At 45.6% G+C, this 15463-nt stretch overlaps 1 protein-coding gene across 1 annotated transcript in view; it reads left to right on the top strand.

The window, feature by feature from the left end:
* Positions 1–346: 346 nt before the first annotated feature.
* The window catches only part of LOC126482277 (peptidoglycan-recognition protein SC1a/b-like), a 72905-nt gene continuing 57788 nt past the window's right edge, over positions 347–15463 (top strand). The window contains exon 1 of the mRNA XM_050106261.1: positions 347–492. Within this exon, the coding sequence (XP_049962218.1) occupies positions 414–492 (79 nt within the window). The 5' untranslated portion in view covers positions 347–413. The remainder of the gene's footprint in view (positions 493–15463) is intronic.

The raw sequence follows: 15463 nt of genomic DNA on the forward strand, positions 1-15463 counted from the left end.
ATGTCCGCCATCCTATCTCGTGAACACTTCTGCGAGTTTCCAATAACGCGCCAAAACGTGGTTGAAGTTTTGCCGTCGCTACAGCTTCTACAGAGCGCCGTAGTAACTAATGGCGTCTTTTAAGGAAGCGACTAGTATTTTGTCTGAAACAGTGCGTCGTCACTGTTTCTGCAGCCTTCATCCTCTCTCTTATTTTTGACGCTGTACCCCGGCTTTGACACGAGGAAGAGAGTCGTGACGAGGCCGGCAGAGAGGGAAGTCCCCTCCGCGCTGACGTATGCCGCTTGTTTTGTTTGTGCAGTGCGAATCAGCGGGAACTGCGCACCGACTCCCCCACCAGCTGATCTGAGGGAGGGGAAGTGGCTGGCGCTTGCTCAACTGTTTCCAGTGAGCTTCGGGCGTCAGTCGCAAGGATGCGCATCTCCGAGACGGTAAGGGGGCAAGATAAACATGCGGAGACCGCGCTAGCCGTAGAGGGCCAGGAGCATCATGGCAAGTACACACAGCAGTTTATAGCCAGTCGCATTTTGCAAGCGTTATAGGCCGCATTTACACCGGAAGGAAAAGAGAATTACGAGCGCTCGCAGATAAACGCCAGCATTCGTGTAATTTTAATTAAAATGCAGCTACTCACAGAGGAAAAATGTGGGCTGTAATTATCGTATGGCAGCAAAACTTGGTAGATATTCTAAGGTATTAATGTGGAACCAATTTACGCAGGCAAAAAAATAGTTCCAGTTTTGGTCACCAGGTGCAAATCTGGCGCTGTGAATGCAAGAAAGACTTATTGAAATGCTTCCATATGTAATGGATTAATGAACGAGAAGTGGGCAGAAAAGGTCTAACAAGTGAGAAAGCCATAACGTTGGTTTTGTTATTAACCGACGATTGCACAATTCGTTTAATGTGAACACTGGAGACGTCGGAAGATGCTGTACAGCGCTCAATTTGTACCTGGCAGCTAAAATTGCAACTAATTTTTTTCCAGTGTAAATTGGTCCCGCATTAGTGCATTAGCATATTTACCATGTTTTGCTGTCATACGATAATTACAGCTCACAGTGGAACCCCGTGAGTTGCTGCACTGTAGTTATAACCATCCAGCAGCTGTAACAAGCACAGATGCAGGGTTGTGTCCAATGGGGTCCACAGTTTCTTATTGTCCCTTCCTCTTTTCACCCCCTCCCCTCCAAAATATAATTGGCTGTCACTAGCACTTGTATTGTGCCACAGTTGCGTAGGATATAATAATAACAACAATAAGATATACAAAATATTTTAATATGACAATTTCTTTAGATAATGTGTAATACATTGCATTAGCGTAAAGTACAAGAATAATAAATCACAGTATTTAAAATCAATATGTGCACTCATCAGTAAAACTGGTTCACTTACGAGAACACAGCAAGTTCGTAATCCGATTTCTCAGGAACTTCGCTTGGCGAAAGACGAGCCAAAACAAAACGAACACGTATCTCGGCTTATCCTTAGTTGTCGACCGTTTCTAAGAGAACGATCGTCAAAGTTTTCGACGTTGTTTTAGCAGTCGACAAGCTCAGCCGTACTGGTCGCGCAGTTTTTTTAAATATTCATATTCTTGTATTTCATTCTTATAGCAATTCTTAATCCTTATATTATATTCTTATGTTTAGTCTCCAGGAGGATGTTCTGCTTTCCCTTGGATTATAACAACCGTAGAAACATTCGAAATGTAGGAATTCGGACCACTATGAGCATCGCAGGAAGGCAAGTTTGCACAGAGACATTTCTTCGTATAAATCCACTCGGGAAAGAAACGGCGTTATCATTGCCGAAGATTTCACGCGTTGGCAATAATTTCGCGTCAGACCATGCATAACGGATCACTTCTCCGAAAACTTGTGCTTGCTATGGATTACGAATGAAGTTGCATCAGCGGAATTCCACCGACAACAATTTCAAATAATTTTTCCATCCATTTATTGGCTTTTTGTTTTTCTTATTCAAGCATTAGACACACAATTAGTAGACGAATTCGGACAACATTATTTCAACATAAATTGGAATACATTCATGTAGTAATCTACGGACTTGGGCAGGTAAAAGAAAAACAAAAATAAAAACAAGAATCGGGTTTCAAATACGAGGGGCGAAAGCGTGAAGCCGCGACTCTAGGCACTAAGCCACCGCTTCTTCTGTCATGTCGGTAAAAGGTACATAAAGTATGTCGAAAACTTCGACAGTCATTTTTTCAGAATCGGTTGAGTATCGACAGATAGCCCGAAACGCGTCCGCTTATTTTGACCCCTCTTCCACCGAGCGAAGTTTCTGGGAAATCGAGTTATAGTAAACGCTATGTTTTCCTCGTTAGTACTGCAATGGTGAACAATGTCTGCAGACTATGACTTTGCGAGAGTGTAAATGAGGAGACTGTTTCACCTTTCAGTCGTTTTAATCTACGGTCTCAGAAAGCAGTGTTTCTGTTCGTTTTCCTCAGTGGAGGGCCTTTCCCTTCCTCTCCTTATCCGAGTTTTTCCGGCGTTTACGGTAGACTAACATCGATAACAAAAGCGGTTCATCCGCAAAATAACACGAAGTTTTCCAGGCTGCGAGCGCCGATGCGAATCGCTCGCGAGCTTCGTTTGATGATTCACTGAAAGACCCCATAGCTAGCGGAACACGAGCGAGTAAGTACGAATGCGGACCGAACCAGGTCGAATAATGTTTGCTTGCGCTTGTTTACTGTTTGCTCCAGAAGGAATGCTCGTTCCTTGCAGATCGCTTGACTACGAGTATGGTCGCTCCGGTGCAAACCGGTTTTCACGTGTACAAGGCCGCAGAAAGAGAAGTATTTTTGACATGTAAACTTATGCGTATTTTTTCTCATTTCTGGCAGCACGAACGCGTCTTTCCACATATGTGTTCATCGTTTCGAACCGCCAGAATCTTAATCTCTGTGTTTGAAGGGAATGTCCTGACTGACTGACTGATTCATCACCGCCCAGCACAAACCGCTTAAGACACAAACATGAAATTTGGAGACGGTGTGGATCATGTACTGTAGGCGTCGTTTAAAAAGAGATTTTACGTAATTCCAACCCTAAAGCGGTGTAATAGGGGATGAAGGTTTACTTTTGAAACATGTCGCTGTTAAGGCAATTTTGAAGCTATAGATACGAAAATCGGTATTTGATTTCTCGGTCAGAAACAAAGAAACACTATGGGGGTAAAATAGTGGCAGATTTTTTGAAAATATATCATTATTTAAAAAGTTGCAGAAGTATTTTTAAAGCTACATCTACGAACATTGGCATTTTACTTCTCGGTTACAAAAAAAAAAAAAAAAAAAAAAATACTTGTTTCAGTGATTTGGAAATTGAACCCTAAGAGGGTTAAATTGGGGATGAAATTTTTTATGAAAATATTTTACTGTGAAAGCATTTTTAAAGCTGAATTTAAGAAAATTTAAGTTTGGCTTCTCAGTTAGAAATTTGAAAATACACGTTTTCACTATTTTTGGTCAGATATACTTTCGGAAAAGACCATGCTTATATGGCCTTAATTAGCATGAATAGCTTAGAAGGAGTTGCAGCTTGTGAACAACATAAAAATTCGATTAATAACAAAAATCTCTGCAGGCCGTACAGTCTACGCGAGAGACGCTGCGGCCGCTAAATTAGTAAAGGTATATATTCGAAAATCATGGTTTACCACCACCGGCTATTACGAAAACTCTTATTGTCGCTCAATTTAGATTGTTACAAATAATCACTGCAAGAAGTTTTTCTTGTCACAGAACCTAGACCGTGTCATAAAACGAAATGAACTTCAGAAGCCGGCCGGGGTGGCCGAGCGGTTCTAAGCGCTACAGTCTGGAACCGCGCGACCGCTACGGTCGCAGGTCCGAATCCTGCCTCGGGCATGGATGTGTGTGATGACCTGAGATTGGTTAGGTTTAAGTAGTTCTAAGTTCTAGGGGGCTGATGACCTCAGACGTTAAGTCCCATAGTGCTCAGAGCCATTTTTTGAACTTCAGAAGTTACATTCAATTTAAACACAAACATGTATATTGAGTTCTGACGTTCTGTATTTTTGGCGTTATATAGTGTGAGTTGAAACATCATGTTTGCATCCACACGCATACCGAAATCGAGAAACGTACTCTGCTGGTGATGACGTTTAACAGTCGAAACTGAGAGAAGTATTAAAAATTTTCATGCTAGACGATGGCGGTACAAGACGATATTTGATAAATATCGCAGCGGTGTGTTACCAAATGCTGTAAATACTGGAAAAGAATCAAGAATACAACACTGAGAAACGATCAAAGCCATGGGCAATGCAATCAGATGAGTTCATTAAATTTTTATCCACTTTTCTGTGATTACCTACTTACTGGTCGGCGCTACAGTCCTCGTAGAACATTGGCTTCCATTGCCACCTGCCTCCATTCTTCTTTGCCCATCGCATTCCTTCCACAGTCCCTAGCTCTCAGCGCTTTGAGGTCTTCCTCTATACCTTGAAGCCACCTTTTCCTGCGCCTTCCTCTCCTCCTTCTCCCTTCAGGCTTTTCTATAAACGCTTTCTTAATACTTCCAGTTTCTGGCATTCTTTGTACTCCGGCCATGTTATTCTTCCTTCCATGATATCCACCACGATTTTCATGTGTCCAAGAATGTCTGTAGTTCTGTGTTTGTCCTTGTTTTCCCGCTTTCATACTCTCGCACCGTCCCAAATGTCTTTCTCAGAATCTTCCTTTTCCCTTTCAATTGTCCACAGCTCGTGGTCTTGCGGTAGCGTTCTCGCTTCCCGTGCACGGGGTCCCGGGTTCGATTCCCGGCGGGGTCAGGGAATTTTCCTGCCTCGAGATGACTGGGTGTTGTTGTGTCGTCTTTATCATCATCATTCATCCCCGTTACGGTCGGCGGAAGGCAAGTGCAAACCACCTCCGGTAGGACCTTGCCTAGTACGGCGATGGGAGTCTCCCGCATCGTCCCCTACGCTCCACGGAGTATGAAACCTCATCATCATCATTCTTTTCAATAACCAGCCTTCCTCCTTTGTGGTGATCACCCAGCCTTTCGATCTATACATTAGTTCTTAAGTAAATAAAATATATTTGGACTTTTTGTGTTCCTACTAACATTTCTGGACTTGAATATATTCTCCAAGGAACATTAACGTCGGATTTCACTTGTTAGCCTTCCTTGGATTTGTGCTGCTGTTCTGAAGCGCCAAAGAAACTGGCATCGGCACGCGTATTCACTACAGAGATATGTAAACAGCAGAATACGGCGCTGCGGTCGGCAACGCCTATATAAGACAACAAGTGTCTGGCGCAGTTGTTCGATCGTTCATTGCTGCTACAGTGGCCCATTATCAGGATCTGAGTTAGTTTGAACGTGGTGTTGTAGTCGGCGCACGAGCGGTGGGACGCAGCATCTCCGAGGTAGCGATGGAGTGGGGATTTTCCCTTACGACCATTTCACAAGCGTACCACGAATATAAGGAATCCGGTAAAACGTCAAATCTCCGACGTTGCTGAGGCCAGAAAAAGATCCTGCAAGAATAGGACCAACGACGATTGAAGACAACCGTTCTACGTGACCAAAGTGCAACCCCTACGCAAATTGCTGCAGATTTCAATGCTGGGCCATCAACAAATGTCAGCGTGCGAATCAGTCTACGAAGCATCATCGATATGAACTTTCGGAGCCGTAAATCCACTCATGTACCCTTGATGACTGCATGACACAAACCTGTACACGTCGCTTGGGCCCGTCAACACCGACAGTGGACTGTTGATGACAGGAAACATGTTGCCTGGTCGGACGAGTCTCGTTTCAAATTGTATCGAGCGGATGGACGAGAACGGGCATGGAGACAAACTCATGAATCCATGGACCCTGCATGTCAGCAGGAGAATGTTCAAGCTGGTGGAGGCTCTGTAACGGTGTGGGGCGTGTACAATTGACAAGTCACACATAACGTAAGTATCCTGTCTGATCACCTGCATCCATTCACTTCCACTGTGCATTCCGACGGACTTGGGCAAATCCACCAGGACAATGCGACACCCACACGTCTAGAATTGCTGGAGAGTGCTCCAGGAACACTATTCTGAGTTTAAACACTTCTGATGGCCACCGAACTCCCCAGAAATGAACATTATTGGGCATATCTGGAATGCCTTCTAACGTGCTGTTCAGAAGAGGTCTCCACCCTCTCGTACTATTACGGATAGCCCTGCAGGATTCATGGTGTCAGTTCCCTCCAGCACTACTCCTGACATAAGTCGAGTCCATGCTAACTCGTGTTGCGGCACTTCTGCGTGCTCGCGGAGGCCCTACACGATATTAGGCAGGTGTACCAGTTTCTTCTCGTATTATTGAGCCTAAGTATTTAAACATCTCCATTTATTTTTATGGAAGCCTCTCCGCCACTCTCACTAGGATCTCCCATCATCATACACTTCGTTGTCCCTATATTAACTTCCAGTCCTAATTTCCGCTCTGTTCCTTCCAGTGTAGCATAATTATTCTTCCAAGCCCTGATATTTCTTGCGATTAATGCCGTGTCATCAGCGTGTGCCATCACCTGGATCTGCCGGTTAAATACTGTTCCAACTAGGTTTGTTGTTATTTGCCGAATTAGCTTCTCTAGTGCTAAGTTAAAAGTAGGGCAAAGATTACATCTCCTTGGCACAGCCTCCTCCTCACATGGAACTCTCCTGACAACTCTTGCTCTATACTGATCTTGCACACTGTTGCTTTCATTGTCATTTCGGCCATCCTCACTTATTTTAGCGGAGGATCTTATTCTTGTCTAGGCTGTCATACGCTAGTTTAAACTCAACGTAAAACAAATGCAGTTAACGCTTGTCATAGTCATGAAAATTCTGTAGCACTTGTCTCAATAAAAATATCTGGTCCATTGTGGATCTCTGCCTCCTAAATCCAGCCTGATAATTCCCTAGTACCGTTTCCACGCGGAATTATAGCCGACGGGCTAAAATCTTACTAAACACTTTTTACGTTTTATCTAAGAGATTAATCCCGCGGTAATTGTTGCTCTCTTCAAACCAGCGTACAGCCATCGAGATTTAGGTATTCCGTAATTTCCCTAAGTCGATCCAGGCAAATGCCGGGATGGTTCCTCTGAAAGTACACGACCGATTTCCTTCCCCATCCTTGACACAATCCGAGCTTGTGTCCCGTCTCTAATGTCCTCGATGTTGATGGGACGTTAAACCCTTCCTTCGTTCATGGTTGCACTCTGCCTCATCACCATAGTTGTGTAAAGGGGAGGTTATTTCCACGGTTCAATCCTTAGGTATTTCTTCTTTTTTCCATATTTCCTTTATTAATTCATTGACAGCCGTCTCCACCCTCTTTCCCCCAAATTTTAATAATTCGGCCTCTATGCTGTCTTCTCCTGCTTTATTATTGTTGAAGTTTTTAATTGCATTCTTCACTTTCTCTAAGTTTGGTGATTCGATTTCCTGCTTATCTGTTTGTGATTCTAATTCCAGTTCTGTCCCCTCCCCCCTTCCCATCAAGTAACTCATCAAAATACTCTTGCTATCTTTCCAAGCTTTGCTTTAATCTCCAATTAGGTTCCCGTCTTTATCTATATAGAAGCCTGCTCTTGGTTTGTGTCCTCTCTTCATTTCTCTAGAGTGTGGATCTTTGACAGCACTTTCGTTTCTCATTATTATTCCACATTTTGTCCAAATGCGCTATCTTCCTCCTTTCAGATTGCCGTTTCATCACTATATATAACTTATCTGCTGTTTTCTTCGTCTCCCTATTGTTTTTTGCTGCTAGTCTTGTTTTACTTTGCATCATTCTTTGTCTCACTTCATTCTCTATGAGTTACCAGTGAGCATTCCTCGTCGAACCATTTCATTGTTCCTTATTATTCTGCCTCCCCAGTGATTCTTCCATGGCTAATGATAACTGTTTCCAGTTGTGGGGTCCTGCCCACTCGTCTCGTATAGGGTGCCTAAAGGGTGCTGCGTTCTCGAAATGCTATACAACAATTCAAGCAAATCACATTAATAGTTTTATTACAACTTACACTCAGGCTCATAAATTAAGGATAACTGCAGAATGCGGTGCCACACAACGTGGCACTACACAAAACTGGCGCTAATAGCATAGGCACATAGGGAACACACACGACACAGATCTGTAAGTCCACGGTATTGGTGATAACTTAAGAAAACCGTCCCGAAACACATGTGCTACAAAACGCCACTGTTTTCTGCTAATGTACCCCGACATCAATATGGGATATGATCACCATGCACACGTACACAGGCTGCACAACGGATTGGCATACTCTGGATCAGGTGGTCGAGCAGCTGCTGGCGTATAGCCTTCCATTCTTGCACCAGTGCCTGTCGGAGCTCCTGAATTGGAGACGTGCAGCGATACGTCGACCGAGAGCATCCCATGGTGTTTAGGTCTGGAGAATAGGCAGGCCACTCCATTCGTCTGATATCTTCTGTTTCAAGGTACTCCTCCATGATGGCAGGTCGGTGGGGCTGTGCTTTATCATCCATCAGGAGGAAAGTGAGACCCACTGCAGCCCTGAAAAGGCGAACATACTGGTGCAAAACGACATCCCGATACACCTGACCTGTTACACTTCCTCTGTCAAAGACATGCAGGGGTGTACGTGCACCAATCATAATCCCACCCCACACCATCAAACCACGACCTCCATACAGGTCCCTTTCAAGGACATTAAGAGGTTGGTATCTGGTTGTCCTTGAACGTAACCTCGGACCACTGTTCCAATGACCGTGTACTATGTTCTTGACACCAGGTGTCACGGGCTCTCCTGTTACCAGGGGTCAGTGGAATGCACCTTGCAGGTCTCCAGGTGAATAAACTATGTCTGTTCAGTCGTCTGTAGACTGTGTGTCTGTAGACAACTGTTACAGTGGCTGCGACAAGGTCCCGAGCGAGGCTACCTGCAGTACTCCGTGGCCGTCTCCGGGTACTGATGGTGAGATATCGGTCTTCTTGTGGTGTTGTACACTGTCGACGTCCCGTACTGTAGCGCCTGGACATGTTTCCTGTCTGCTGGAATCGTTGCCATAATCTTGAGATCACACTTTGTGGCACACGGAGGGCCCGTGTTACGACCTGCTGTGTCTGACCAGCCTCCAGTCGCCCTTGAATTCTACTCCTCATAACATCATCGATATGTGTTCTTTGAGCCATTTTCAACATACAGTCACCATTAGCACGTCTGAAAACGTCTGCACACTTACTCGCTGCACCGTACTCCGACATGCACCAACACACCTCTGCGTATGTGGACTGCTGCCAGCGCCACCGTGCGACGACCGCAGGTCAAATGCACCGCATGGTCATACCCCGAGGTGATTTAAACCCGCAAGCCGCCCACCAGAGCGTTGTTTCACCATGTATCAGCATTATCCTTAATTTATGAGCTTGAGTGTAGAAGATTGACAGTACTGAACTTTGAATTTACAATGGTGTCGCAAGCGATGGGCGACATGCAATTAAGTCGGAGTCCTTTGCTATATACAGTGTTCAGGTAAGTTTGTTACACAGTTTGTGGATCACTAAAGGCTGGCCTAGTACTGTCTTCTAGTACTGTGATAGTCTGTGTGTCCCGGTCTGGCACTGTGCGGCCGAGGCTCACGGTCTTACTGTGTTGGTGGATGGTAAAACTGTTCCATTCGACAATGGTTTTGTTCCAAAGACATCACTGGAGTGCACTTTGAAGGTCTGGCGGTGGGACTTGAAGTCCCTTACCACCCTCCGACGGTGGAAGTTCAGGTTGCAGGCAAGAGTTAACATAACTACGGACAACATTAGGTAGCAACATTGGTGGTTTACGACTATCGACGCCCACCGAGTGGTCAAGTTACTAACGCTTCGGCAGTGGCCGTGGGAATGCTATCGTTAACTATGGTCGGAATCTGAGTCCTCAAGGATGATAAGAGGAACAGGGTGCCGATACCAGTGCCGGGGAGTTGTGGTGCCAATGGTTTGTACGCCAGCGACCGTTTCACGTAGGGCTTCTACTTTGGGATAGAGACGCTGCGCCTTCGCCCGCATGGACGTCGTGAGAATGTCCGTTTCCTCGTGAGGGGAGGGGCATGCAGGCTCCACAGAAGCACCTTATTCTGTAGGTGCTGGAGGATCTGCATCCGGGGGGCACCAATTGTAGGCCACGCAGTGGAGCCATAGGTGAGGGAAGGGTGGACAACCATCCGGTACAGCCGGAGCTGGGTGTCGAGGTTCAACTCCCTGCTGGTGATTCTTGGGTACAATACCTTTATCAGCTTCAGTCCTTTTTAGGTTACATATTCTGCGTGGCGACGGAAGAGCAGTTGGCCGAGGCTGGCAGGAGCGGCGCTTATATTCTCTTCGGCTAGAGGCCGCTCCTGTCGTGTTGCGATCCTTGTCAGAAGGCTATTGGCTGATGTCGTCTCGCAGCCTTCTTTGCTCTTGCATTCCTCCTCTTCGTGCCGTCGCTTATCGTTACGCCGCAACACCAGTATCCCTCACTTAGTTTCCACATCCATGTGCTCTTTCTTGTCTTGATAATCTCTTCTAATTTCTTCTTGCATTCTTCCTACTTTTCTTTAATTTGGAGAATTTCTATATTATGTTTCACTTTTCTCCTACTCTTTTCGATTCTTACCATATCTGTCTTCTGCCTACATCTAATCTGCACTGACTGATTTGTGTCTTCATCTGCCCCTCTACAGCCACTAACTTCAATAATTTCTGATGTGTGCCGTTTATCTACAATCAGCCCGCGGATCGTGGTCTTGCGGTAGCGTTTTCGCTTCCCGCGTACGGGGTCCCGGGTTCGATTCCCCGCGGGGTCAGAAATTTTCTCTGCCTCGAGATGAGTGGGTGTTGTGTGTCTTTCATCATCATTTCATCCTCATTCACTCGCAAGTCGCCGTAGTGGCGTTAAAGAACTAGTGGAGCGGCGGACGAACCGCCCCGCGAGGGGTCTCCCGCCACCAATGCCATACGCTCATACACAAGGTGATCAAAAAGTCAGTGTAAATTTGAAAACTGAATAAATCACGGAATAATGTAGATAGAGAGGTACAAATTGGCATGCTTGGAATGGCATGGGGTTTTATTAGAACCAAAAAATATAAAAGTTCAAAAAATGTCCGGCAGATGGCGCTTCATCTGATCATAATAGCAATAATTAGCGTAACAAAGTGAGACAAAGCAAAGATGATGTTCTTTACAGGAAATGCTCAATATGTCCACCATCTTTCCTCAACAATAGCTGTAGTCGAGGAATAATATTGTGAACAGCACTGTAAAGCAAGTCCGGAGTTATGGTGAGGCATTGGCGTCAGATGTTGTCTTTCAGCATCCCTAGAGATGTCGGTCGATCACGATACACTTGCGACGTCAGGTAACCCCAAAGCCAATAATCGCACGGACTGACGTCTGGCGACCTGGGAGGCCAAGCATGACGAAAGTGGCGGCTGAGCACACGATCATCACCAAACGACGCGCGCAAGAGATCTTTCACGTGTCTAGCAATATGGGGTGTTTTTTTTGTTTTGTTCTAATAAAACCCCATGTCATTCCAAGCATGTGTGTCAATTTTTACCTCTCTATCTACGTTATTCCGTGGTTTATTAAGTTTTCAAATTTATACTGGCTTTTTGATCACCCGGTATATATCTACAGGGTGTTTCAAAAATGACCGGTATATTTGAAACGGCAATAAAAACTAAACGAGCAGCGATAGAAATACACCGTTTGTTGCAATATGCTTGGGACAACAGTACATTTTCAGGCAGACAAACTTTCGAAATTACAGTAGTTACAATTTCCAACAACAGATGGCGCTGCGGTCTGGGAAACTCTATAGTACGATATTTTCCACATATCCACCATGCGTAGCAATAATATGGCGTAGTCTCTGAATGAAATTACCCGAAACCTTTGACAACGTGTCTGGCGGAATGGCTTCACATGCAGATGAGATGTACTGCTTCAGCTGTTCAATTGTTTCTGGATTCTGGCGGTACACCTGGTCTTTCAAGTGTCCCCACAGAAAGAAGTCACAGGGGTTCATGTCTGGCGAATAGGGAGGCCAATCCACGCCGCCTCCTGTATGTTTCGGATAGCCCAAAGCAATCACACGATCATCGAAATATTCATTCAGGAAATTAAAGACGTCGGCCGTGCGATGTGGCCGGGCACCATCTTGCATAAACCACGAGGTGTTCGCAGTGTCGCCTAAGGCAGTTTGTACCGCCACAAATTCACGAAGAATGTCCAGATAGCGTGATGCAGTAATCGTTTCGGATCTGAAAAATGGGCCAATGATTCCTCTGGAAGAAATGGCGGCCCAGACCAGTACTTTTTGAGGATGCAGGGACGATGGGACTGCAACATGGGGCTTTTCGGTTCCCCATATGCGCCAGTTCTGTTTATTGACGAAGCCGTCCAGGTAAAAATAAGCTTCGTCAGTAAACCAAATGCTGCCCACATGCATATCGCCGTCATAAATCCTGTGCACTATATCATTAGCGAATGTCTCTCGTGCAGCAATGGTAGCGGCGCTGAGGGGTTGCCGCGTTTGAATTTTGTATGGATAGAGGTGTAAACTCTGGTGCATGAGACGATACGTGGACGTTGGCGTCATTTGGACCGCAGCTGCAACACGGCGAACGGAAACCCGAGGCCGCTGTTGGATCACCTGCTGCACTAGCTGCGCGTTGCCCTCTGTGGTTGCCGTACACGGTCGCCCTACCTTTCCAGCACGTTCATCCATCACGTTCTCCAGTCCGTTGAAATTTTTCAAACAGATCCTTTATTGTATCGCTTTTCGGTCCTTGGGTTACATTAAACCTCCGTTGAAAACTTCGTCTTGTTGCAACAACACTGTGTTCTAGGCGGTGGAATTCCAACACCAGAAAAATCCTCTGTTCTAAGGAATAAACCATGTTGTCTACAGCACACTGGCACGTTGTGAACAGCACACGCTTACAGCAGAACGACGACGTATAGAATGGCGCACCCACAGACTGCGTTGTCTTCTATATCTTTCACATCACTTGCAGCGCCATCTGTTGTTGAAAATTGTAACTACTGTAATTTCGAAAGTTTGTCCGCCAGAAAATGTACTGTCGTCCCAAGCATATTGCAACAAACGGTGTATTTCTATCGCTGCTCGTTTAGTTTTTATTGCCGTTTCAAATATACCGGTCATTTTTGAAACACCCTGTATAATCATATGTAACATGATCTGTCTGGTTTCTCGTAACTCCCTCTGGCGATGGCCACATGCACTTCGTATTATCTTTCCTTGGACGCCATGAGCTTTTTATTATTTTCTTACCACTGGCAAAATGTATCAGCCTTAGTCCGACTCCACGTAGGCCGTCCCTTCCCGTTATGTTCCTGTACACTTCTTCTTTCTATATTTTTGCATTCAGATCCCCAAGGATAGTTTTTTCGTAACCCCTCTGACTTCGCAGATTTCCTTCTCCATTTCGAAGTAAAATGCATCCTTGTCATCTTCATCTGACTCCTCCGCAGGAGCGTAGGCAAACATCATCGTGATATTAAAAAATCCCGCCCGAACTCTCAAAGAACACGACTTGTATATGATTGCTTTGAAACTAATTATTTTAATCTTCATTCAACTACGTATAAGAAAGCCAGTACCGTGATGGCCGGCATCTCCTTTCACTATACATTAATAAACACTACTGGGCATTAAAATTGCTACACAACGAAGATGACATGCTACAGACGCGAAATTTAACCGACAGGAAGAAGACGCTGTGATGCGCAAATTATTAGCTTTTCAGAGCATTCACACAAAGTTGGCGCCGGGGGCGACACCTACAACGTGCTGACATGAGGAAAGTTTCCAACCGATTTGTCATACACAAACAGCAGTTGACCGTCGTTGCCTGGTGAAACGTGATGCCTCGGATTGTAGCCTATCGCGATTGCGGTTTATCGTATCGTGACATTGCTGCTCGCGTTGGTCGAGATCCAATGACTGTTAGCAGAATATGGAATCGCTCGGTTCAGGAGGGTAATACGGAACGCTGCGCTGGATACCAACGGCCTCGTATCACTAGCAGTCGAGATGACAGGCATCTTATCTGCATGGCTGTAACGGATCGTGCAGCCACGTCTCGATCCCTGAGTCAACAGATGGGGACGTTTGCAAGACAACAACCATCTGCACGAACAGTTCGACTACGTTTGCAGCAGCATGGACTATTAGCTCGGAGACCATTCCTGCGGTTACTTTGGCGCTGCATCACAGGCAAGAGCGCCTGCGATGGTGTACTCAACGACGAACCTGGGAGCACGAAGGGATTAACGTCATTTTTTCGGATGAATCCAGGTTCTGTTTACAAAAAAAAAATGGTTCAAATGGCTCTGAGCACTATGGGACTCAACTGCTGAGGTCATTAGTCCCCTAGAACTTAGAACTAGTTAAACCTAACTAACGTGAGGACATCACACACATCCATGCCCGAGGCAGGATTCGAACCTGCGACCGTAGCGGTCTCGCGGTTCCAGACTGCAGCGCCAGAACCGCGCGGCCACTTCGGCCGGCCGTTCTGTTTACAGCATCATGATGTTCGCATCCGTGTTTGGCGACATTGAGGTGAACGCACATTGGAAGCGTGTAATCGTCATCGCCATACTGGCGTATCACCCGGCGTGATGGTATGGGGTGCCATTGGTTACACGTCTGGGTCACCTCTTGTTCGCACTGACGGCACTTTTAACAGTGGACGTTACATTTCAGATGTGTTACGACCCGTGGCTCTACCCTTCATTCGATCCCTGCGAAACCCTATATTTCAGCAGGATAATGCACGACCGCATGTTGCAGGTCCTGTACGGGCCTTTCTGGATACAGAAAATGTTCGACTGCTGCCCTGGCCAGCACATTCTCCAGATCTCTCACCAACTGAAAACGTCTGGTCAATGGTGGCCGAGCAACTGGCTCATCACAATACGCCAGTCACTACTCTTGATGAACTGTGTAATCGCGTTGAAGCTGCATGGGCAGCTGTACCTGTACACGCCATCCAAGCTCTGTTTGACTCAATGCACAGGCGTACCAAAGCCGTTATTACGGCCAGAGATGGTTGTTCTGGGCACTGATTTGTCAGGATCTATGCACCAAAATAGCGTGAAAATGTAATCACATGTCAGTTCTAGTATAATATATTTGTCCAATGAATACCCGTTTATCATCTGCATTTCTTCTTGGTGTAGCAATTTTAATGGCCAGTAGTGTATGTTTCCTTTCCACTACATATCGATATACGTTTACCTGTTGCAGTCATTCCATGTCCTTTCGATAGTATTTCTTGTAGTGAGCTGTTTTCACTGCGTACTTTTACATTTCCTCTTTAATTTCTTGCAGTTTACCAGGCCTCGTAAGTGTCCTCACATTCCAGGTGGCCATC

Source organism: Schistocerca serialis, chromosome 5, assembly GCF_023864345.2.
Source record: "Schistocerca serialis cubense isolate TAMUIC-IGC-003099 chromosome 5, iqSchSeri2.2, whole genome shotgun sequence".
Taxonomy (NCBI): Eukaryota; Metazoa; Arthropoda; class Insecta; order Orthoptera; family Acrididae; genus Schistocerca; species Schistocerca serialis.